The 26130-nt window shown below is 48.7% G+C and overlaps 1 protein-coding gene across 1 annotated transcript in view; it reads left to right on the top strand.

Moving 5' to 3' along the window:
- LOC142563065 (uncharacterized) overlaps positions 1 to 26130 on the top strand; it is an 82039-nt gene that overhangs the window by 8895 nt on the left and 47014 nt on the right. Inside the window, exon 3 of the mRNA XM_075673576.1 lies at positions 17714 to 17926. Coding sequence (XP_075529691.1) covers positions 17714 to 17926 — 213 coding nt within the window. The remainder of the gene's footprint in view (positions 1 to 17713; positions 17927 to 26130) is intronic.

Raw genomic sequence — 26130 nt, 5'->3', positions numbered from 1 at the left:
TTGCAATGATATTCGATAGAGTACGATGAATACGCTCTGTCAAGCCGTTGGTCCGTGGGTGGTAACACGAAGTGGTCTTGTGAACGCTGTTTGAGGCGCGCAGAACTTCAGTCAGAAGAGACGTGAGGAAGGATTTGCCGCGGTCACTGAGGAAAACACGTAGAGCTCCGAGACGTAAAAGAATGTTGAGCAGAAAGAAATGAGCGACTTCAGCGGCACTCCCAGATTGTATATAGGCTGTCTCGGCGTAGCGTGTCAGATGGACTACGGCCGTAACAATCCAGCGATTGCCATTGAAGGTCTTTGGAAGAGCACCGTACAAGTCTATTCCGACGACCTCGAAAGGCGAATCGGGACAAGGAAGAGGTTGCATAGGACCAGAAGGAGGAGTCGTAGGTCATTTGCGGCGGTGACAAAAAGCGCATGATGCGACGTACCTGGCTACGGCAGGAGAGCGGCTGGGTCAAGAGCACCGGCTTCGTATTATGTCATATGTCTTGTGATATCCGTGGCGACCTGCCGTCGGATCATCATGAAAGGCTTCATGCACCGCAGGTTGCAGAAAACGTAGTACGATTGGTACCCATTTGTTGCCATTGACGTGAGAAATATGGCGATGCAAAGTGCCATCGTGAAGCTTGAATTGTTTAAGTTGTTGACGGAGTCAGCGTTCGGAGGTGAAGCAGAGCCTTGCATACGGTCGAGAATAGTTCGGCACGTTGGTGCGAAACAAAGACAGATTGGTGATTAGGTTTCAGCCAGCGAGCGTTGAGACGGACAGGGGTGATGAAGTGGACTCGGGCTGTACATCAGCACGATAACGTGATGCTGAGTAATTATTGCTCCGTAAAGGGCAACGAGATAGCATCTGCGCCTTGACTCTTGTCAGACCTGTAGGTAACTCCTGTAAACGGATCACTCAGCAACCAAGGCGACCGGATAGGTTATTTAGCGACGATAGCCAGCACAGTGCGTTATGGTCGGTGACGACCGTAAGGGGACGGCCGTGGCGGAATGGCCCAAACTCTTGCACTTCGCAAGCAACAGCAAGGCACTCTTGTTCGGTTATGGTGTAATTTTTCTCAGCAGCACTCAGTGTCCGACTGGCGTAAGCAACGACTCGTTCACGCGGGTTGGTGTCACGATGCAGGGGAACAGTATCGAGACCATGACTGCTGGCGTCGGTGTGAATGATAGTAGCTGCGCTTTGGTCACAGCGCCACAGTATCGGGTCGCACGTCAGGACCTGCTTAAGCGTGACAAAGGCACTTTCACAATCGGCGGAGCAGACGAAGGGCGCTTTATTCGAGAAGAGTTCATGGAGCTGGAACGAAAGCGTAGCGAAGCTGTGTATGAAGCGCCGGAAGTAGGAAGCCAGTCCGAGAAAACTGCGCAGGTCTTTTGGGCGCAGAGGAAAAGGAAACTCAAGGTCCGTTTCTCAACGTTTCTCAAGGTCCGGTTGAATGCCATCTTTGCTGACTAAGTGCCCCAGAACTTTGATGGTCTTTTCTGCGAAAGTGCATTTTTTCGTGTCGAGCTGTAGCCCAGCGCTTGCGAGGCAGGTTAGCACTTGTTCAAGATGCTGCAGGTGTTCTGGGACCGTGGTTCAAAACCCTACGATGCCGTCAACATAGTAAAGACATGTGTTCCATTTTAAACCGCGCAGGACATTATCTATCACGCGTTCGAAAGTGGCAGACTCATTGCAGAACCTAATGGGCATCACATTAAACTCGTATAGCCCATCTGGGGTGGTCAAAGTGGTTTTCGCCTTTTCGGACACTGACACCTGTATTTGCCAGTAGCCAGGTCTAAGATCAAGACCAGACAAATAATTGGCCTCCTGTAACGAATCTAGTGCTTCGTCGATCCGTGGCAAAGCGTAAATATCCTTGCGCGTCATTTTGTTCAGGGCACGGTAATCGACACAAAACGGCACCGAACCGTCTTTCTTCTGCACTAGAACAACTCGAGAGGACCAGGCGCTCGAGCAACGTCGTACTATATTCCGTCTAAACATGTTTGATACATCTTCTTCGATTATTTCGCACTTCTTATAAAACACGCGATATGGCCGCCGTTGAACAATGCGGGAGCCATCAATGTGTATGCGATGAGGCGCAGCAACCGTAATGCCGAGGGCTGGCGAATTGATGTCGAGCAAGGACAGTTGTTTATCTAATAGTGCGAGCAGATCGCGACTCTATGCAGGGGTCATGTCAAGGCTTATGGTTGACGACAGCGGAGTGGAAGAGGCCGTGAGTGGCGACGCCATTGACTCCGGTAGCACAGTTGAAAGGGCCACAACTGTATTAGGCTGTGTATCAGCACCGCGAGTGACACTTGATCTACGGGGTAGCAGTCGAGGTTCGGTAGTTTGGTTTAACGCGCTGAGAAATGCAGAGCCATGAGAAAAGCGAACAAGGCCAGGACTAGTAAGAATGCCTCTAGATAGCGTATGAACGTAGGGAAGACTGAGAACGCCGCCATCCCGAATGTCACTGGAATTGACATTTGTAATTTCTTCTCTTGATGGCTAAGGAACATAATCGGAAGAGGTGACGAAGCGCATGCGTTCTTCATAATCAGAAAGAGAGTAACGGGTGGCATTCAGGGTTCCTACACTGTAAACGTAAATATCTCGGAGGTGGGAGTATCTTGGTTGTCCTCTAGCGACCCCCCGGTTGGGAGTTTATTATGCTCCGTATGATAGGAGTAGAATTTTTACTCCGTGCGAGCGGAATTTTTGCGTCGAATCATGGGAGTTTCTTTTTTCTCTTTTTTGTTTTTTGCTTTGGAATGGACGGATTTTTTTGAGGTGCAACGGGAGTAAAAAAAAGGGACCGCGTTCGTTGACGTGAAGATATTCATACGTAGAGGCTACTCCTCAAATTTCGAAATATACACTCAAGACCGCGTTAACCGCAAAAACAAACGTGATGGCCAAAGCACCAATCGTAATCTGGCAGTGGAATTGCAGGGGCTTCCGCCGTAAACGCAGGTCTCTGGAATACACGCTTCAAAATCACCAAACCAAACCTGACATAGTTGCCCTTCAGGAAACTGGGATAGCGGCAAAATTATCAGGTTTTGCGGCTTACAATGAAATTACCGCTCCAGATATCTCTCCGGCCACGGCGATCATGGTGAACAGAAATCTGACCGCCAACCAATTAAACCTTGAATTCACGGCGGTGTCATACACCTTCGTTGAAATCCTGCCAAAACGACGATCGGACCACACGCTCTACATTCTGAATGTTTATAGCCCCCCTAGGGATAAAAGCCTAGCAGTAGCTACACTAATAGGCAAAGCATATAAAGCTGCAAAGCATGCACAACTCGTGCTGCTGGGAGATTTTAACGCGCACCATTCGGCCTGGGGCTACCAAAAATGTCAAAAGAAGGGCACTAAACTCTGGGAGACCGCTCAAGACCTTGGTTTTATTCTTCTTGTTGACCCTGAAAGACCAACCCGCATAGGCAATAGCGTGAGTCAAAACACCTCGCCTGATTTGACTTTCACCAGGAACATAGACAATGCCATCTGGGAGAATACCGAACTAAACGTTGGTAGCGACCATTACATTCTTTCCATTACGGTACCCTCCAGAGGCTACAAGCGAAATAAGGTGAAAATTAAGCACACTAGATGGGACGCTTTCCGGTATGTTCGCAATAGACGCGAACCCGCAACCATTACAAACCTTGAAGAATGGATATCCACTCTTCTCAAAGACGCAGCTAACTCGACCACGGAGGTAGACCAGGAGGAGGACGGCCCGGCTCCAGATGCTAAATTGGTCCATCTATGGTCTGCGCAGCGGAGTTTGCAGAAGCGCTGGCTCGCGCAGAAACACAACCGTGGCCTACGCAGACGCATCGCGCAACTGGAACGGGATATCGAGAAATACTCACGAAAGCTCAGTCAGGAACACTGGCACCAGCTATGCGACCGCCTTAATGGCCAGCTAGGGTGCAAAAACACCTGGTTCCTGCTTAAACACCTACTTGACCCTAGTCAGACTAAAACAGCATCACAAAAGAACCTTCAGAGGATCATACACTCTTTCCCGGGAGATAATGATGCCCTTTTTGAAGCTCTAAAAAACCGCTACTTTAATACAAGCACCGATATTCCTCTACCCGTAGCTTATACCGGAAAGGAAAACAGGGAACTAGACAGCGACATTATGGAATCTGAAGTACGTGCTGTCCTAAACAACATCAAGACAACAGCGGCGGCTGGCGAGGACCGCATCACCAATAAAATGCTACGGAACCTAGACGATCAGTCGGTTACCGAAATCACAAATCTTTTCAACATCCACTGGAAAGAGGGAACTATACCCACCAGCTGGAAACATGCAAACGTAATTTTCATACCCAAACCAGGCAAGAAGCTGGAGCTAGAGAATCTCCGCCCTATCTCCTTAACCTCTTGCCTGGGGAAGGTTATGGAACACGTCATTCTTAACAGGCTAAACGAGTACACTGAAAGCAATGGGCTGCTGCCCCATACGTTGATAGGCTTCAGATCAAATCTGTCCACTCAAGACATTATGTGGCAAATACAGCACGATATCCTACATCCGGGCCCTATAAGAGCCACCCGTACAATTCTAGGGCTGGACGTGAGTAAAGCGTTCGACAATGTGTCACATGCTTCAATACTCACAAATCTAGCCCAAATGAATGTCGGGAAGCGCACTTATAGCTATATTACAAGCTTTCTCAAGGATCGCACTGCAGAAATACATTTTGGGGACATTAAAAGCGGACAATTTCAATTAGGTACAAGGGGCACCCCTCAGGGTGCGGTCCTCTCCCCCTTCCTTTTCAATGTGACCATGCGAAACTTGCCTCCATTACTGGAAAGCATCCCGCATATCAAACACTCCATCTATGCCGATGATATCACCATCTGGACCAATAGCGGTTCCGATGGAGAAATCACGGAAGCATTACAAGCGGCCGCGGATACCGTGCAAAATTTTGTGCGACAGAATGGTCTAGCGTGCTCGCCGACGAAATCGGAGCTTCTCGTCATCCGTGATAAATCAACCAAACACGCCACCGAAAGGGACGCCACCTTCCCTATACGAGTCAGTATGGAAGACGGCCCAGTTCCGCCCGTACTGACTATAAGAGTCCTGGGCATGTTAATTCAACATAACACCCATAATTCTGAGGCGATTGTTCGATTACGGACGACAGCCCGCCAAATATGTGGCCTAATCAGACGAGTAGCCACACGACACCGCGGTATGAAGGAGGCTGATATCTGCCATTTGACGCAGGCTTTCCTGATCAGTCGCGTCGTGTATTCCTTCCCTTACTACCACCTACGCCTTTCTGACAAGGAAAAGGTTAACAGCGTCATTCGCACAGCTCATAAAGCTGCCCTTGGTCTCCCGAGGTATGCGAACACTGAACGATTACTTGAGCTAGGTATATACAATACCCTAGACGAACTCGTGGAGGCCCATTAAACAGCCCAACGTGAACGACTCTCCCGCACCGCAACTGGCAGAGTTATTCTAAGTAAACTCGGGCTGAATCCCGTTATGAATTCAGCAGGAAGAACAACATTACTCGGTGCGGTCAAAAGCCGTTTCGTTATAAAACCATTACCCAAGAACATGCTCTCTGGGAGACACGACAAGAGGCGGTCTGCCAGAGCCAAGGCCCTTCAGGAAAGGTACCAAAACAACCAGCACACCGCTTATGTCGATGCAGCAAAGCAAAATCACCAAACTTACGTAGTGAGCGTCGTGACCGGAGAGGGAAGTATCCTCAACGCCGCGACCATAAAAACAGCGTCCACCGTGGAAGCGGAAGAGACTGCCATTGCTTTGGCCATCATGAATCCCTCCGTGCAAACAATCATAAGCGACTCCAAAAGGGCAATAGTCAACTTTTCGAGAGGCAGCATAGGCGTATGTGCAGCGCGAGTCCTACGGGACTTTAATAATGAAAACACTGTTGAACTCGTATGGGTCCCTGCCCATTCGGGGAATCAAGGGAATGAGGAGGCGCACTGGGTAGCCCGAGGTCTAATCAACCGGGAGGTGTGCCCCTCAGACTCGGATGCCATGGATGAGGCACCGACGACATACCAGGAAATAACAAACTATTACAAGCAAAAAAGGCGAATTTACCCGCCTCCAAACGCAAGCCTCACGCGAGCGCAAGCCTCGATCCTGCGTCGAATCCAAACTAAATCGTTCCCCAACCCACATTGGCTATCCATAATTACCAACGGGCAATGGAACCCAATATGTCAAAATTGCACAAATCAAACATTGGCTACCCAAAATCACATTCTTTGGGGGTGCGAGGGCTTACCCCCTCCCAGGTCGCTCCTGCCAGCTCCCTCACAACAGACGTGGGAAGAGCTGCTCAGAACGCCGGAAGAAAAAGTACAAAAAGCCCTCGTTGCCTGGGCCGAAAGGGTCGCTCCTCGTGTGGGGCCATTCTAGGACTCGGGCCTGCCAGGTCATAACTGAGCAGAGTGTCAATAAAGTTGTTACCACCACCACCATAACCATTTCAAAAATACCCAATGCAGAACTTTGAATGACATCCGACGTACACGCGATACTCAAGAAGCAACGCTGCCAGTATATATAGCCACGATACTGTGTGCCTCGAAACCGCCTCGGGAACAGTTGTTCTGTTTTCAGAATTACGACTCACACGCTCGTTCATACAAGATCTGCCTCTGTAAAATTAACCGAATGCCTTAATCAACACAAAAGTGTTAATTCAGAATACTGAGAGAAAAAGTCGATGGCGTAATTTTTAAAAATTAGCATGCCATTCTTGGGGGCTGAAGCGACTTCGCACATTGCCGGCGTTCGCAGCCAAAAAGTAGTCCTTTATTTACAGTAGGCAAGAAAAGTGTAAGTGCGTGTGCTTCACAGCAAAATTAAATTTTTGCGATATAGTGGTAGCGTAGCAAGAAGTTATTACGTATGAGCATGACCCGCAGCAGCCGACGTAACACCGAAAAGTGCGCAGTCATACATTTTTTACACCGCACTACTTGCTCAGCCTCCAAGCAATCTCTCTCGGTTGTGAAAAGGAGCTACCTCGCTGATCGGTCGGGTGAATCCTCAAACTCGGAGCAAGCAGGCATGCTTTTAAATCAGTGTCTGAGATAGAGCATAATGTTAATGCAATATTGGAAGCAACGACGTGACCAAAACTTATGCGCGATGAAAATTCGATTCACATCGGCCAGTAAGAATCTTTGTTTTCAGTACGCATACTTATGTCCTACCGTTTTTTTTTTGGGGCGAGGATATCCGTACACAGATACAAAAACAGTTGCTTACACTCCGGTCTTTCTTACTGGCAACACAGCACCGCAACGAACTTGGGGTACGCCATTCATGTGCCACTAGCACGGACGTTGTCGCTCGAACAGTGGCTGCTGTTGCCTTTGCTACGCGCTCCTTTCAAACATTACACCGTACGTTGTCAGCATTTACCCAAAAGTACTTAAAAGTTGCATTTCACGTACTGAAGAACACAAGCCACGGTCATGCAACACGAAACACAGTCTGACCCTCAGCCGACATCACGCGCGAGTGAGCAGCTTCGAGGTATACCCAAGCCTTTTTCCACATTTGAAAACGTTGCTTTTACATTCATCATTGTCAGCAAAGTGATCACAGCTAACGTAGTTGAAGCTCTGAGATAGAGTGAGCTTTAGGCACGCGCATAACACTTTCTGGAAAGAAGTACGGGAAACAAATTGACGAAACGCTGTCACGGAACGATACTTCACAGATGTAAACAAATCGTCAGCCATCAGCAGTGCCGACTCAGCCGAACGCGCCCGGTCGCTGGCGAGGCGCACAGCCTCATGGGAAGCGCCACGTGACCAACCTGTGTCGGCGGAGGGGAGCTTTCTAAAACTCCTTGTCGGAGTTTTCACAGGAGAACAAGATTTTGAAACGGAGTAAAATCGCGTCATGTCGCCTTAATCCCTCCGCAGCTAGCCAACGGAGTGAAACGAGGGAATGGCGCTGTTTTGCTTCCATACCTCGGAGTAAATATCCGAGGAGGGGAGGTTTTGAGGCACATCACCTGCTATAAACTCCCAGGTGGGTTTATTTTCGCCTACAGTGCATAACGTAAACCTATTCCATTATGTTTTTATTCCAATCTCCTGACGTCAAATTTTCGTAAACGACGACGCAAGCATCGGGCGGTGACCCGCAGGAATGTCTGAAGATACCAATCAAACGCTCTCCTCATTTTAGGAGGTCATTTTTGTTTGCTTTAAAAACGAATAAGGTTGACTACCCTTAGCGGCTTGTCCAATCTAATTGGCTCACAAGAGGCGAGGAGCGCGCTGAAGTGGAGATGTTTTCGACGGGCCTCAGCCAGTGCACTGAGAATCGATAACCGGATCAAGAGGGTGGTGCCGGTGTGTGCGGTTGGTCTCCTTTCCCTTACTTAGCTTGTGGTGGCTGGTCGAAACTCACGGCAGCCTGCAACGGAAGGGTGAGAATGCTGCTGACACGGATCCTCAGCAAAGAAAAGTTGGCAAAGTGAGGTTGTAAACGTGCCGAAAGTGCTCGAAAACGCTACGCGGCTACTCAAAAAGTTTTATTGTACGCAAATAAACCCATTCTCTTCTGCAGGTGTGAGTAGCCAGTGCCTGGGCGAGCAACCGCGGCTATCTTTTATTGATTGCGGAATAGGGCAGCCTGCACCTATCAGAAAAAAAAATTCAGTTTCGTTCGGCATAACAATGCATCTTTCACGAGTACACGTCACTCTGACGCGGTCAGCTTTCGCGATTTTGTGACGTCGTGTGACAGGCAGGTGAAGTGGGTGTAGCCCTAAAGCTTTTGACCAATAGCCGAAGTGTAATGGCGAAAAGGCGTCGAATCAGAAATAACTATTGTTCTTTTGTTGCATACATAATCAGTGGGTACATGTCATAGCATATGGGGAGCTATCGTGGTTTTCGTGACGTCGTGTCACAGAGAGGCGACGTGGGGATGGTTCCAAAATTTTTTGGCACATCGCGGAGTGCTGATTGCAGACTAGGAATAAAAAAGATTGGAATAGCTTTATGTTATAGCGCCCCAGGTGTACAAGTCCCTCACCACAAAAGATAGCAGCGGACGCGGAAGAAAAAAAAACCATCCTAAAATAACTTCGATGGAAGACTCGCAAAACACAGTAAAAACAATGTGATGAATCCGTCAATGAATACTCGAACTGTACATTGCACAATGGGGTGAAGGACGGCGTTGGTCACTGCACGAGGAGACGGGCCGCAATAAGGCGTCATCATTTTCCGGAGGCGGGAACAAAAGTCTACCGGAATAATCGAAATGGCGACACCTGTGCCAATGGGGGCTTCTACGGGCACACTTTCCGCAACCACTGACAACAAGTTCGAAGCTCGCTCTGGAGGAATTGTAGGCTGTCTGGTGGATTCACTTTCCCCTCCTAAAACTGCATCGGAGTGTTTACCGAGTTAGCGTTGGAGACATGACAAGCACGTCGGAGAGGTGATACGGAACGACGACGTGAAAGTGACCTGCGGTGAAATTCTCGAGAATTCAGAGGCGTGTTGGTAAAGTATGGATGAGAGGGTGATCGGTGAAATGACAAGCGGTAGGAAGTTCTCTGGTAGCCCGTTGCTGGACGAAAGCCTGTTCTCTCTTCGGCTGTATAACCACGTTGATCATTCTGTTGACGCCGTCGACAGAACCAGGAGATATGCCCGCGGTAGCCACAGTAAGAGCAAATGGGTCGAGCAGGAAGCGGAGCGGAACGGTAAGGCTGTACACGCAGTGTTGGCGACAATGAAGCCACAGGGACGTTGTGGTCCATTTGTAGAGGCGCCGCGGTGACCGGAGGGAGCGCCGCGACGTCGGCGTGTGCTGGCACCTGTGGAGCGTAGGGGCCGTCGGAGCACGTTCGACGCGACGCAGAGGCGATCTCTTGCTTGATTATCTTGCGTAAGCCGGTCGGAGAAGGGGCATCGCCAGGTTCTGGCGCACAGTAAGAGCTCCGCCTGTGGAGTTCCTGCCGAACGATAGCACGTATGATCCTTCGCAATTCTGCTGCTGAAGACAAACGGAGGTCTGTTCTTTTAGGCGCTGGCAAGTGGCTATTACATCTTGGGTGGTGGCAGGATTTTGTGTGGCGAGTTCGCTAAAGGCGACGGTGTATATGCCTTTAATTGTATACCGTATGCGGTCGGTCTGGGTCATGGTTGCGTTGACACGTATGCACAATGCTAGCACATCCTCACTGTAGGAAGTGTACGCTTCCCCGTACAACTGGACGCGCTCACCGAACTTCTTCGCAACCTAAGTGGGGACAGCGGAAGTGCCGAAGATCTGCCGAAGTTGCTGCGTGAACGCTTCCCAGTCGGGAGATCAGGCTGATGGTTCGAGAACCAGGTTTTCGCGACATCGGTGAGGTAGAAGGGGACTTCGTGCAACTTCTCTGAGTTATCCCACTTATTCAAGTCGCTTGCTCAGTTGAAGTTTCGGGGCCACTTCTTGACGTCATCTCCCCGCAAATCAGGGTAGACTGGGGGATCACGGTGGCGTTTGTGGAGGGCCACGATAGCTGGCGAAGGCCATGCTTGGGGGGTATAACTTACGTGCTCGCATTGTCCAAGCAAGCATGGCAATAGGTGGTACGCAGCGACCCAAGCGGAGCTCCAGTAAGAAGGGCGAATGGTCGCGGGGAACTAAGAACATCTTCCACCACTTATAAGGAACCGTTTAATCCACTCGAGCTCGAGCTACGACATGTAAGAGCAAGCTGTGCAGCTGATTATGATAACTACAGATGAATTTGTACAAGTCATGATGATGCGTAGAGACGAAGAAGAGTCAGTAATGGGTCGCGGTCACAATATATTGCCGCAGAGAGCTCTCCACATGCCAGTTAGAAGCACTCTCGTGAGGCACCTTTCCAAGCGTCTCATCGCTAAAACCCATTACTCGTCGCATCTCCATTAGAAGCGCGCCAGCAACGCTTTGCGCATGGCGATACAGCGCGTTTCTCCTGTGCACGCGCTCACGGCAGCGCCCAAGTCTGCCGTCCAATGAGGAGCCACAGCGTGGCTCTCGGCCTTCGGGGGGCGTGAAAAGTGCGTTCGGCGGAGAGACGCGGTTGACTGTGGAATAGGCTCCTGTTAACTCTTCTTTTAAAGTGTGTGAATGCTTAATATTGAGTTTCCGGGCACAAGTTCGCCCACAATAAACCAGTGTGTTTAGTGTGCTTCAGTGAAGAGTGCTACACTATATATATATACACACACACGGTCTGAGTGGGACATAAAGTGCTAGTGGCCGTGCTTTCTGAGTTTCTGGCGTAACATTTGTGAAAGATGGGATTTTTCAACTTTATTTCGTTTCTTTGTTTTTTCTTCGGTGTTTTAGCTGTCGCTTCACCTGAATAATTTTTCGATTTATCTAAGAATTGCGTTTCTTCACAGTTTTGGTCGTTTAAGAACGTAATGTTTAACACAGTAGTATATAATAGTTTCAAACTGGTTCCACACCGTGTTTACGTCAGTTACCACTTCAAAACTCTACAACGACATTTCTAAATAATCCAAAATACTCATATAACCCGGTCCGGAGAAGTCATTTATAAGAATATTTTGTCCGTTCGTGTTCTTCGGAGGCAGTGCCTCCTGCCCACTCAGCAAAATGAGTTTATGGTCACTCAGCCTATCGTGAACAGAAATGTTGTAATCAGTGATCTTACTTCTTAGGAAAACCAGCTCCAACAAAGATTGTGAGGTTGTTCCAATCCTTGTCACTTACGAATTGGGTAAAGTCGTTTCGAAACGCCATATCTATCAGAATTTCACAATGTGTGTAAGACACTCTGCTTATTTCAAGTTTGTTCCATTGTACACCTGGCAGGTTAAAATCACCCGCATTAAACAGGGGCGTATTAGCAGGGATATTTTTAGTAAGAAAATCTTTCAATAATTGAAGAAGCTCTACGAGAGTATTGGGCCGCCTGTAAACTGCTCCGATTGCCTAGAATGCACCACACAGCTTGCAACATATAGTCTCGTTGTCAGGGCTGCCCTGAAATAAGACTAGTTCAATCTCTTCCTCAGAAGTGATGACCATGGCACCGCTTCGTGCGGTTCTAACATTGCGAATGATTTTGTATCTAAGGGATATTACCTCTCAGTCCTTGATCTCTGGACGTAACCATGTTTCCGTTACTACTACAATGTGTGAAATGAAATAGTAAAGATGTTCGAATTTAAGTGTCTTATTCACTAGGCTGCGTGCGTTAATATGCACGGTGGAGTCTCGAAGATTATTCGCGCATTGTCATACAGAACGCTGGCAGCTTGCTTCATTCTTTCCTCAGTTTGACCTGCAAGCTGTGACGTCCTCCCTGATATATGTTTCTTTGTCAATGACAATATTATTGTGTACTAGCCAAAACTGTGATCCACTATCTTTTATGTTTTGCACTTTCACACAATTTCTTTTGCCTTTATTTAATAAGAAAAACGAATGCTGCAAATGAAGAAGTTGGCCCTGTTTAGCGTAAAGCTTTTTTTTATACTTTTCACATATTGTCAAGAAGAGGAAGCCCGATGAACCAACTTATGTGCAGCTATTTACTTAGGGGAAAGTTGGTGCTAATCGCGCAGGGTGGTACAAGTGTCACAGCTTGCGGAGACAGTCTGCCATTTCTTCTTCGTCTCCCTCTTGCGCACATGCTCCTGTCAAAATGTCCGTCACCACGACCACCCACTTATTTCCGTAAGTTGATGTCGGAAACAGTCCCAGAAAGTCCATCCCGATCTGCTGAAAAGGTCAGTAAGGAGGCTTGATCGGCTGTAGTAATCCCGCTGGCCTTGTCGGTGGTGTCCTGCGTCGCTGAGAGTCTTGACATGTCTTGACGTAACGGGCGACATTGGCGGTTAGGCGCGGCCAGTAATACCTTTCCTGTATCCTCGATAGCGTCCGGGAGAAACCGATGTGCCCAGCGGTCGGATCGTCATGTAGTGCGTGCAGCACTTCTGGACGCAGCGCCGACGGAACAATAAGAAGGTAGTTGGCGCGGAATGGTGAGAAGTTCTTCACGAGTAGGTTTTTTTGAAGCGCGAACGAAGACAATCCACGCCTAAATGCCCCAGGGACAACATCGGTGTGCCCTTCCAAGTAATCGACGAGGCCTTTTAGCTCCGGGTCTGCTCGTTGCTGTTCAGCGAAGTCTTCCGCACTTATTATTCCAAGGAAGGCGTCGTCATCCTCGTCATCTTGCGGCGGTGGGTCATGGAGGCGCGTGATAGGCAATCGGCATCTGAGTGTTTTCGTCCCGAATTGTAGGTTACAGTGATGTCGTATTCTAGTAGTCTGAGGCTCCACCGCGCCAGCGGTCCTGAAGGGTCCTTAAGGTTAGCTAGCCAACACAGCGCGTGATGGTCGCTGACCACATTGAATGGCCTCCCATATACATAAGGGCGGAATGTTGCTGTAGCCCAAACGATGGCGAGGCATTCCTTTTCAGTCGTGGAATAAGTGCCTTCCGCTTTTGACAGCGACCGGCTAGCATAAGATATCACCCGTTCAAGTCAGTCTTTCCTCTAGACTAGGACGGTACCGAGGCCTAGGCTACTTGCGTCAGTGTGGATATCGGTATCGGCGTCCTCGTCGAAGTGATCAAGTACCGGCGGCGACTGCATGCATCGTTTGAGTTCTTCAAATGCATCGGCCTGCGGCGGTTCCCACTTGAACTGGACATCACATTTGGTTAGATGTGTTAGCGGCTCCGCGGTGCGTGAAAAGTCCTTGAAAAAGCGCCTGTAATAGGCACACATGCCAAGGAATCTACGCACTGCCTTCTTGTCGATGGGCTGCGGGGAACTTTGCGATGGCAGCTGTCTGCTGCGAGCCGGGGCGGACTCCAGATTTGCTGATGACGTGGCCTAGAAACAGAAGCTCGTCATAAGCGAAGCGGCAATTTTCCGGCTTCAGAGTAAGCCCTGATGACCTGAAGACCTCTAGTTTTGTTGCAAGCCGCCTAAGGTGATCGTCGAAATTTCTGGCGAAGACAGCGACGTCATCCAGGTATACGAGACAGGTCTGCCACTTCAATCCTGCTAAAACCGTGTCCATCACACGCTGGAACGTTGCAGGCGCCGAGCACAGTCCAATTGGCATAAGCTTGAACTCGTAGAGGCCGTCTGGGCTGATGAATGCGGTCTTTTCGCGATCTCTTTTGTCGACATCTATTTGCCAATAGCCAGATTGAGGTCCATCGATGAGAAGTATTTAGCGTTGCAGAGCCGATCCAATGCGTCGTCTATTAGTGGGAGGTGGTATACGTCCTTCTTCGTGATCTTGTTCAGACGACAATAATCGACGCAGAAACGTAGGGTTCAGTCCTTTTTCTTCACCAAGAATACAGAAGATGCCCACGGGCTTTTTGACGGCTGGATGATGTCGTCGCGCAGCATTTCGTCGACTTGGTGCCTTATAGCTTCACGTTCTCGCGCAGAAACTCGATAGGGGCTCTTGCAGAGTGGTCGAGCACACTCTTCGGTTATTTTGCGATGCTTTGCGACTGGCGTTTGTCGAATCCTTGATGACGTCGAAAAGCACTCTTTGTGTCGTCGAAGTAAACTTCTGAGCTATTGTTGCTTAATCATGGGGAGACTTGGATTTATGTCGAAGTCTGGTTGGGGAACTACCGTCGTCGGGGTAGATGCGGCAGAATGCGAGAGGACAAACGCATTGCTGGTTTCCAGAATTTGGCTTTGGTGTTGGGATGCTGAGCGCGAGGTCGCGGGATTGCATCCCGGACACGGCGGCAGCATTTCGATGGGGGCGAAATGCGAAAACACCCGTGTGCTTAGATTTAGGCGCACATTAAAGAACCTCAGGTGGTCGAAATTTCCAGAGTCCTCCACTGCGGTGTTCCTCATAATAAGAAAGTGGTTTTGGCACGTGAAACCCCTTAATTTAATTTTAATTTAACCCCGAGAATGATGTCACGACAGCATTCGGGTAGGACAAGGCCAAGAATGTCGACCGTGGAATCCGAACTTAGGTAGTGCAGGTTCCCAGAGGAGTCACGACGTGACCACGAGCCATCCGAATCTGCGAGCCATGCCAAGGAGTGATAACCTTCTTAAGAAACATCGTCATCTTCCCGCTTGACACAGAAAAGTCCGCCCCGGTATCCACTAAAGCGCTAGCCACGTAACTATGGATCACCACCGGTAAGTCGAGCGAAAGCCCGTCATTCTGTTCAGCTGCAGTTACCTCGGATTAGTGCCCGTCCTTGTTCGCATCGATGGGAGGTATTGAACGTGTAGACTGCCAGTGGCCTCGCCCCCGAAGGTCGCTGTACTTGCGCTCGACTGTTGCTGGGGTGGCGGTGAAATTCGACTTGGCGACGTCGGGCATGACTATTGTCCGGTAGGAGTTGGTGTGCGCCCTTGAGTGAGATAATGTTCAATATCCTGTGCTTGTTGGCGAGGTCGGACTGGCGGCGAGTAGGCGGGAAAGCCCCGCAACCCAAGATGTTGGTATCGACACTGGCGGTTCAAATGATCTGCCTCACCGCAGTATAAGCAGAGAGGACGGCGGTCCGGTGTGCGCCAAACATCCCACTTGCAAGGAGTCATGCTTCGGTCGTCTTCAGTAATGCACTGGTTGCTCCGGCAGAAGCACAAAATCAGGGCCGGCAGGCGGAAATGCTGGTGGCGTGCGTCGTTCTGCGATGTATTGTACCGGTTGGGCTGGTGATAGTACAACTGAATGAGCGACGTGAAGAAACAGTGGGGCTGAAGAAGTAGGCAGTGTCAGGGCTTCTACGTAGGTCGCATGGCGGTGCTCAGCCGATGCAGGCGCACTGTTAGCAAGAGGAAAGCTTGACCGGAGCGCTTGGTGTACTCCATCTTTTGCAACATTGGCAATGGAACTCACCGTAGCTTGTGACGCGCCGTAAAACTTCTGCAATTCTTCACGCACAACGGTGCGGATGTGTTCTCGGAGGTTGTCATTGTTTCTTCCAGTCTCTGTGAAACTATGGGAAGTGGATGTTGCGTTGACTCGCCACTCGTAGAAGTTTTATTGCTGCTGAAGCATCTTCTGCATACTTACAGCCTCGGATAAAAATTCGGCGCAGTCTTCTGAGGGCTCCGCACAAGACCAGCGAAGAGCTGCTACTTCACTCCTCGCATCAGGGGACGTAACTTATCCGCGTTATTCCAAGATCTGCTCCTATTAGCAGGCGTGTCATGTCTTCGACGAACGCGGTGACACTTTCATTGAGAAGCTGGATGCGGGCCTAGATTGCTGGTTCTGCTCTTTCGCGCCAACCATCACTGGTGTAGGTGTTTAGTAGCCCACGGCGGAACTCAATCCGCGACGTCAGTTGCTCCTCGCTGTTTTGGAACCACGCACGCGCGCCTTCCTCGAGGCCAAAATAGACATTTCTCAGTTTAGTTGTGCCGTCCCATTTATTGTAATCAGCTGTGCGCTTAAAATCGGTGGTCCAATCTTCGACATTTTCGAAAACGTCGCCATGGAAGGACTTTGGATCCCGCGGGTTATGAAGTGTGTACTGGGTTGTGATCGCGGCTATCCATACCAGTTGAAGTGGTTGTAATCGCTGTGTCGTCTTCTGGAGTCAGTCCTCTGATCCTGCCGCTGGTCCGATGAACGGCAGTTTGTATTGGCACTGGGCTGGTGGTTCTGCTCCCAGGCGGGGTCTGCGGCATGAGTGACGAATACCTAGCGCATCCACCTGTTTGCCACGTGTCTCTGAGGAGGGATGGCGACGTTTAATAGGGACAGCTGCCTTCTGATAAAGAACGGAGGCGGGACCAGGCTATCCAACAGCCAGAGGTAGCACGCGCACTGCTTTCTTCTTGGCCTTTCTACCTCTTCTTTTGCACTGTCTCCACTACTGCAGGTGGCAATATATATATATATATATATATATATATATATATATATATATATATATATATATATATATATATATATATATATATATATATATATATATATATATATATATATATATATATATACGCAGGAAAGAGACGACGAACTTTTTGGGAGACTTCTTTTAATTAACGTTTTCGGCTGGTGGACCAGCCGAAAACGTTAAGTAAAAGAAGTCTCCCAAAAAGTTCGTCGTCTCTTTCCTGCGTATTTTACGTCGGGTCCTGCGTGCTGAACTTTGAAGAAAACCCCTATATATATATATATATATATATATATATATATATATATATATATATATATATATATATATATATATATATATATGTGTGTGTGTGTGTGTGTGTGTGTGTGTGTGTGTGTGTGCGCGTGTGTGTGTGTGTGTGTGTGTGTGTGTGTGTGTGTGTCCTGGTAGCTGTGCGCCTCGTCTGCAAAATCATTTATGCAAGAAAGTTCACCTTTAAAGGGGTGACTTGTTAACAGTTAAAATGTGTAGAATACACCAGGTAAACTTCCTTTAAAATATATATATATATATATATATATGATGGCATCGGGCAGGACTGAACAAAGAGGTTGTGAATGCCACCGCTGTGTCTTTTCACCATTCGTTGATTCAGTAATATGCCTTAAGCTCCGACGTTGTTCTGGATTTTATGTACAATTTTACAATTATAGTTCTGAATCGAGGAATGTAACCGCCAGTTTGTTTCCTTAAACAGAAATGAAGCCCACTTCCGGAGAGGCAAGTTCATGCGCGAATGGTTATCAGACAAGTCCGCATGACCATTCAGGAACTTGGCCATTCGCAAGTATGTACGTGTATGATCGAAAGAGCCGCAAATGCAAAGAAGTTCCTTCGGATTCTCTCCCCAAAGATAGCTTAGGCCAAGCATATTCTTACAAATATGAATGCTACTTCGCTTGCACAAGAGGTACGTGAAGCATTTCTACATGTTCACTGGGTTATCTATTGGTTACTCAATTCCAGAGCTGTGATGATTGCGGACACCAAATGAGAACTTTACGTTTTGGGTCACTCGAGAATAGTGTCTTTCAACAAAAGAAAAAAAAAACAGACTACGAGAGAGCTTAGGACTGCTAACTCTCGAATTATGCGATAGCATTGCTTAGATTGTAATGATCGTGACGCCTTCAGCAGCTGTGCGCGTGTACGTCACGGTCGCCAAAGAAAGCGCCAGTTTGTTCCTACCCTTGGCTGGCGAGGATGGAAGACAAAAAGCGGCCATGACTCGAAAAAGAGTGCTTCTGTTAAAATTACGCCAAGCAGTTTCTCAGCCCAGAGCGAGCACAGAAGTACACGAATTCTGAAGAACGTATTCATCACTTGCTGCAGGTGTCTTGACAAAGACCATCGCCGTCAGCAAAAGTTTACATGAAGGCATTTGGAAACTCTGGCCAAGCTCTCTGCCCCTTGTTGCAGAACTCATCCACTGTGCAAGTTTCAGTAGCAGCAGTTATATGCATCTGTATTAATATTGCGCCACACGCGGTTTAGGGCTTTCACGTGGTATAAAGACGCCTACTTCTCTTCTTCTATATTTTGCCTTGATACTTCTCTAGTGCCTGCTGCGATTGTTTCATAACCGCAGACGCTACGACTTGTATGAGAGAAAGTGCGGTGTAGTTTTGAATAAGCACACAGGGCAAATAAAAACACCAATACGCACAAGCGTGCACGGCATAGAAAATAAAGGCCACATTTTCGCCAGTAAGGCCTTTTATAAATGCCGCTCTGAACGGAAGTACAAAAGCTCTCAATCAACCGCTTCTATAAGAGTAGAGCAAAGTTTATCAATGTTTTTGCATATAATGAATATCATCTCTTATGAGAGTCAGCCTCAGTAGAAAGAGAGCAGCACAATCAACGCATAATCTAACATTAGTAGCATTTAACTCATAGATGCTGACAACAATTTTGGATTCTGAATAATTACCAAGTGGCTCAGCTTTCTGTCGTTCTAGTATAGATGCTGGCAAATGTTACTACTGAGCAAAGTAACCAATAGTTATTTAGTGTTATGTATTTCTTCTACGAAACAAATTCCACAACTGTTGGTTCACATTATATTCCTAAAGCAAAAGTCGCCTATACCTGGCGTTTCAAATAAATTAAACCAAATGCCAATAAAGTGTACACTTAAGGTAAATGACGCCAACGGCATGTTGATAGCAGTCGCTTAGAGCTGCTGCGTTAAGCTAATGAGTTACCGTATTTTGTGCTAAATTTTAAATATTCAATTCAGGGCACCACATGTAGCAGCCCTTGCTTCTTGGACTGCGACGATTAGTTTCCCTCGTCCCGAGCGACGGGGCGAGGTCGCATAGGCGACAGGTCGACGGCCAGGAGATGGCGAACGGCGGGTTGTTGGTGTCGGGCGCTCCTGGGGACATAGGAGACGAGTGGTCGTCATATGCACGGTCTGGTAGGCTAGTCAAGGGTGGTCCGCTAAGCGGCTGCACACGACTACAAAAACGTGCGACGTCACCGGCGTATCCGCACGCAAAGCTTATGGGCGAGTAGTCAGGAGTACGCTACTGGTTCGCTGGCACAGGACGCGTAGTACAGGGTGGCTGCCACTATGACTACATGGCGGGCTGCAGTTGGCACCTAACCATGACGTCGGCCTAACTGGGAGGCATACTCAGAGAAAGTGGTTGGGTACGCACGATACTTCCCTGTAACTGAGTAGTGGAGGCACCGAGACATGTTGCAGCGACGCCGTGACTTCAGCGTAGTTTAGTAAAACAGCCGCAGGAAAATGATGGCGCTGGTCTGATAAGACCTCGACGATTTCCCGCGCGATCACGCGACGGAGTGGAGGCATAAAATTCGATGCAGGCTGTTGGAGATGCGGCGGCTGACCGAAGGTCGTCAAGGACAGCTGGCGTGAAACTTCATCTCGGACGAACGCTTTCATTTCTGCGAGCAGCGCTGACTGGTTGGAGATGGTACCTAAACCAGCAATGTGTTCGTCGCGCGATCAATTGCGACGCGTCAGCGAGCGCTGCCTGCGTTTCTCTTTGCAGGTTTGGCATAGAGTGACGATGGCAGTGACGGACTGAGGATTCTTCGCAAGAAGCATGTTGAAAGCATCCTACTTTATCCCTTCAATGACGTGCTCGATTTTGTCGGACTCCAGCATCGTCGCGTTGACTCGCTTGCAGGAGCACACATAAACCTCAATGTAGCTTTTACATGAGTCACCCGGTTGCTGTGGGTGTTTGCGCAAACGCGACTCTGCACGCAGCTTGGGCACATCAGGGCGACCAAACAAAGCCACTAAAAAAGTCTTCAACATGAACCATGTCAAGAAATGAGACTCGCGGTTGTTGTACCATGAGACTGGCCACATGCGCGACATAGACAAGCACTCTGCTCAGTTTTGCTGGGTTGTCCCATTTGTTATTAGTACTTACCCCCAATATGTGATCAGCCAGTCTTCGACGCCGGTATCGGCCGCGCCGCTGAAACTGGACGGATCCCTGTGGCGATCACACCAGAGTACATGATAGACAGAAGTGGCACTTGGTAGGATGGAGTAGGAGGGGTTTGCTGCGATGCGTCTTCAGGCATGACTGAGCGTAGAGTACGGGATCGAAGTTCCAGGATGGACGTTGTAGGCCGAGTCACCCTCCACCGCTTGTAAACGCGTTTAGTAGCTAGCGGCGTTTGGGACCGACCGTTAGAGCAGGTAACCGACTCTCAGGAAAAGCAGCGTTCCCGGAGCAAAAGTGCTGGAAAGCGTGGTCCAATATAGCGCTCCTTCCATACGATATATATATATATATATATATATATATATATATATATATATATATATATATATGTGTGTGTGTGTGTGCGTGTTTGTGTTTGTGTGTGTGTGTGTGTGTGTGTGTGTGTGTGTGTGTGTGTGCGTGTGTGTGTGTGTGTGTAAGACAGGTTACACTCAAAGCTCCACTATAGCGGCGAACACAGTGGGTGATCGTAGAAATCTGACCTGTCGGTCAAGTACGTCGGATTTTTTTGTACACGAGTCGCCGAAGGTTAGCGAGTAATCGATGAGGCCCGTGTGTCTTCCAGAAAGTTCTGGACAATTCGCGTCGCACATGCACTCAGCTTACACAAGCTTCGGTGACAACAGAACCATCGATAGCATTCGATAAACTTCCGACACATGCGGGCGCGTCTCGCGCTGAGCAATAACATTTGTTAGATGGTGAGAAGCGCACACCCAGAAAAGATAAACAAGTCCACTTGTCAATGCGCGCCTCGAAGCAAGCATCGTCCCCATGCTGCAAAAATACCAGGAGAGCGAAAGAAGAAAAGGACACTTATCAATGAAACAAAGTGCAAAGTAACACAGTCCAAAAAAGAAAGCCCAAAGGTCAGCTAGGCAATATCCCAAAGTTCATTAGCGGCTTTAGAACTGCGTAAGTCGCAAAAGGTGGACTATTACAGCTTCTGAACGGCGCGATAGCAAAATGCCGTCTGGTACTACCTCATAGTCGAGTGCGCAAATGCGTCGGATGATCTTGCAGGGTACGAAACAGCGGCGTAACAGCTTCTCGCTAAGTCCTTGTCGGCCTATCGGGGTGCAACACGGCAAACCCTAACATGGCTGCCCTGTCTACTCGACGCAGCGTCGTCGAATGTTGTAGTGTCGGCTGTCGGTCCTCTGCTGGTTTTGATCCGCAGGCGGGCGAGCTGTCGGGCTTTTTCGGCGCGCTGGAGATTGGTGGCGACGTCAATATTCTTACCATCGGTTACGTGTGGCAGCATGGCGTCGAGAGTCATCGTCACGTTCCGGCCGCAAACCAGCTCGAATGGCGTGATCTGTGTTTCTTGCGTCGCCGTGTTGTAAGCGAAGGTTACGTACGACAGGACGGAATCCCGGGTCTTGTGTTCGACGTTAACGCGCATTTATTTATTTTAAATTTTTTTATCATTAACCTGAGGGCCCGAGGGCATTACATAAGGAAGTGGATCCATTCAATAAATTGGACAACCATACATAACATCAGTAAATTGTTATAACAAAGCAAAGGTCATGTCAGTACTGTTACGGAGATGTTGGCATTAGAGAAAGATTATATTTACAATATATGTACAGGATGAGTCAGAGTAGTTAAGATGGCTGAACACCAACAACACGCAATAGCTAGCGTCTCCGATGTTCTTGCTCGCTCTTCTTTCATCGTTCCGTAACAGGACCCTCGGGTGGTGAAGCGCCGTCTCGGCGCATGGTAGGCGAAGAATTGCGAGCAAACTATGGCTCCAGCTGCGAAATGTGCATCACGTCAACAGGCGTCTGACTTGAGGATGCGTTAGAGTGTAGCGGCGAAATCTTGTAACTTACACCGTTAACTTGACGCAGGACTTCATAAGGTCCCGTGTAGCAAGAAAGAAGCTTCTGGAAGAGGCCAACCCGACGACATGGTGACCAAAGGAACAGCCAAGCCCTGACGCTAACTTCACATCGCGATGGCACCGGTCATAACGCTCGTTTTCTATATGCTGCGAGGCTAATAAACGAGATCGAGCGACTTGCCGTGCCACGTGAGCGCGATCGATGACTTCAAGAGCGTACTAAGTTGCAACACCTGGCACAGAAGGGAGGATGCTGTCAAAGGACAATGTGGGGTCGCGACCATACAAGAGATAAAAGGTTGCATACCCTGCGGCGTCATGTCGGGACGAGTTATGCGCGAACGTCACGTAGGCCAGCGTAATGTCCCAGTCGCGGTGATCGTTGGAGACGTACATCGACTGCATATCTGTGATTGTTCAGTTAAGACGTTCCGTAAGACCGTTCGTTTGTGGGTGGTAGGCGGCGGACAGCTTGTGCTCAGTCGCACAATAGCGGAGGAGGTCGTCGAGAACTCGAGGTAAGAACAAGCGGCTGCGGTCTGTAACTGTGGAGGTTCACCATGGGGGAGAATGACGTGGTGGAGGAGAAAATTGGCGACGTCTGTGGCGCAACTAGTCTGCAACGACTTTGCTATCGAGTAGTGTGTCGCGTTATTGGTAGCGATGGCCAATCCACTTATTCCCTCTAGTCGTCGTCGGAAAAGGGCCAAGCAGGTCAACGCCTACGCGAAATACCGGTTTCAGAGGGAACTTCAAGTGGATGGAGTCGTCCGACAGGTGGCAGGGTAGGTTTCTTCCGGGGCTGACACAATTCGCAAATTGCGGTCGTATGTACGTAAAACTCCAAGGTGTCCCGCCGTCGTTGCATCGTGAAGTTGTTCGAGAGCGACGGATCGCAGATGACAAGGAAGGACAAGAAACAACAAAGGGTCGTAAGGGTTGATATTGCGGCGGTAGAGGATGCCGTCGTGCAGCACGAACATGCGGCACATACCGTCGGTGTTGCCCGATCGCACTCCGGCGATGATGGACTGTCAGGACTCGTCGCGTTGTTCAGCGTGCATGTCGGTCATGCCAGTAAAAGCCATCAAGCACGTCACAGGATCCTGCACAGCAGGATCAGGGGCATCCACTAGGCGACGAGAGAGGCAGTCAGCGTCCTTATGGAGGCGTCCAGTCTTCGGGTTGACAATAAATGAAACTCGCTGGAGCCGCAAAGCCCAGTGACCAAGCTATCCAGTCGGGTCCCGAAGGAAAGGCAGCTAGCAGAGTGCGTGGTGGTCTTTAACGATCGAAAACGTGTGGCCGTACAAATATGGCCGGAACTTGGCGACAGCCCAAACTAAAGCCAAGCACTCCAGCTGAGTGATAGAGTTATTTCTCTCGGCAGGTGACAGCAGGCGGCAGGCGTAAGCTATCACACACTCGGTATTATTCTGCTGTTGGGCGAGAACAGCGTCGAGGCGATGGCCACTTCCGTCAGTGAGGACGTCGGTGGGTGCAGACAGATCAAAGTGGGCAAGTATGGGAGGGGTGGTCAGAAACCCGACGAGTGCGGCGAACACGTGAGCCTGCTTCGGGACCCATGAGAATGGCGTCTTCTTCTTTAGAAGATCTGTCAAAGGCCGAGCAACGTCGGCGAAGTTTTTGACGAAACGGCGAAAGTGCACTGGCCGACAAAGCAGCGTACGTCTGAACCAGAACGTGGCACAGGGAAACTGCGTACGGCGCGAACTTTTCCGGATATGGTTGGACACCGGATGCGTCAACGTGGTGGCCCAACACGGTAATCTGATGGCGCCCGAATTGACATTTCGTGGAGTTCAGTTGGAGGCCGGCTTTTCGGAAGACCGCAAGAATGGCAACGCGTCGGGTAAGGTTACTGCCGAACGTTGGAGAAAAAAAACAATAACGTCGTCAAGGTAAGAAAGACAGGTGGTCCCTTTGTAGCCTCGCATAAGAGAGTCCATCATAAGTTCAAATGTCGCAGGAACATTGCAAAGGCCAAAGGGCATGACTTTGAACTGGTAGAAGCCATCCGGCGTGATGAAGGTGGTCTTCTGGCGGTCCATTTCATCAACAGAAATCTGCCAATAGCCGGATCGCAGATCAATGTACGAGCAGTCCAAGGTTCCATTGATTCGTGGTAGTAGGTAGACGTCTTGTCGCGTGATCTTGCGAAAGTGGCGATAATCGAAGCAAAAACGCCAGGTACTATCTTTCTTTTACGCAAGAACGACAGGCGAAGCCCAAGGGCGGGCTGATGGCTCGATGACCTGTTTGCAGAGCATGTTGTTCACTTCTGATTGGATGACTTGACGTTCAGCATGCGATACACGATAGGGACGCTGACGAATAGGATTCCTGTCTCCAGTGTATATACGGTGGTGAACCACATAAATATTGCCAGTGTTGTTTATGTGTTCTCTTCCGCTGTCCCCGTCTTTATTTGCGGTCAATATGATATGCTGAACAACATATGTTTGGCCTAAAGGCCTGTCGCCGAAATCTAAGATGCCACTGTACGACTCACGCAGGAGACGTATGTCCATGGCGTGTACAGAGGTGAGGTCAGGTGCAATCATTTTCGCCAAGTCATCCGTTAAGGAACCAGAGCTGTGAGCTGCAATTGGCTCTAATCAACCACTCTCGGCATTTAGATTCTCAATCTGAATTTCGGAACACTAGAAACGCTGGCCAAGATCATGCTGGCAAGAATAACTTGTGGGCACAGGCTGAAATTCAGAAGCGGTTGAACGACGGTTGAACGCTCCATCGGCCATCGTACGTATCATCTCGCATTGATCATGCCCAAAAATTGTTTAGCACAGTAGTTTACTCAGGCTCACTTATAGCAAGAACCTTGGAAGTCTGAAACCACCTCCCTGCCTTCACAAATGCTATCTCTAAATCCAGGAATTTCAAGACCGTTCTTAACACTTACATTTATTCTTACCCTCCTCTCTGTAAGACCTTCGGGGCGATTGAGCCTAGGAAAATAAATAGGTAAATAAAATAAAATAAAAAGTAATTCAATGTGATTTGTGGAAGAAATGCGCACCACCCACTTTTTTTTCGAGCTGCACTCTTCCTACCTATCGTTATTGCTGGACGACCTCACCAATTACCACGCTGTGTCATTAAGTGACTGTAATGTCAGTGACGATAAGGACGCATTTCGGGACGAAAATTCCCAGAAGCCACATTTCATAGTATTTCAAGTATTTTTATTCGTACTTGCAGAGTGCAAATCTCTAACGTGCGACAAACATGCGTTAAAATATCGCTAACTTAGATACTATGTCAATACTGCCCATTTGTTTTTCACATTGATCGAGACAGTTAAGAATGCAGAACATGTTTCGTCCGTTTCGACACAGAAAAATTAACACATTGTAATTGCAGCGTAAGCGCATGTCTAGGATTTCCGCACATTGCGAATTGTCTGCTCTGTCCGTTAAATGTAACCGTGGTTAGTGGAAGGTAGTTGTGCTGGAAACTCTTGCTTTGATTTTTTTCATCTCTAAATATTCTCTGCAGCAGAAATAATTAATTATACGCAACATTTGGGTCTTGAGTGGAATTATTTTTCATGATTCTCCAGTTCTCGCTACCGATATTACTACCCATGTATATGTAAAGAAATGTCCTGTTTTATTATAAGTTTCATCTGTATGGTGAAATTCCACAAATGATGAAGCTTGTTTTAGACATTTGGGAAAAAGCAAACTCCCTTGAAGAATGACTGCACCTGAATTACACCCT

The sequence above is a fragment of the Dermacentor variabilis genome, chromosome 11, assembly GCF_050947875.1.
Source record: "Dermacentor variabilis isolate Ectoservices chromosome 11, ASM5094787v1, whole genome shotgun sequence".
In the NCBI taxonomy this organism is placed as follows: domain Eukaryota; kingdom Metazoa; phylum Arthropoda; class Arachnida; order Ixodida; family Ixodidae; genus Dermacentor; species Dermacentor variabilis.
The sequence above is the reverse complement of the archived record's forward strand: the minus strand, read 5'-3'. Positions and strand labels throughout refer to the sequence as shown.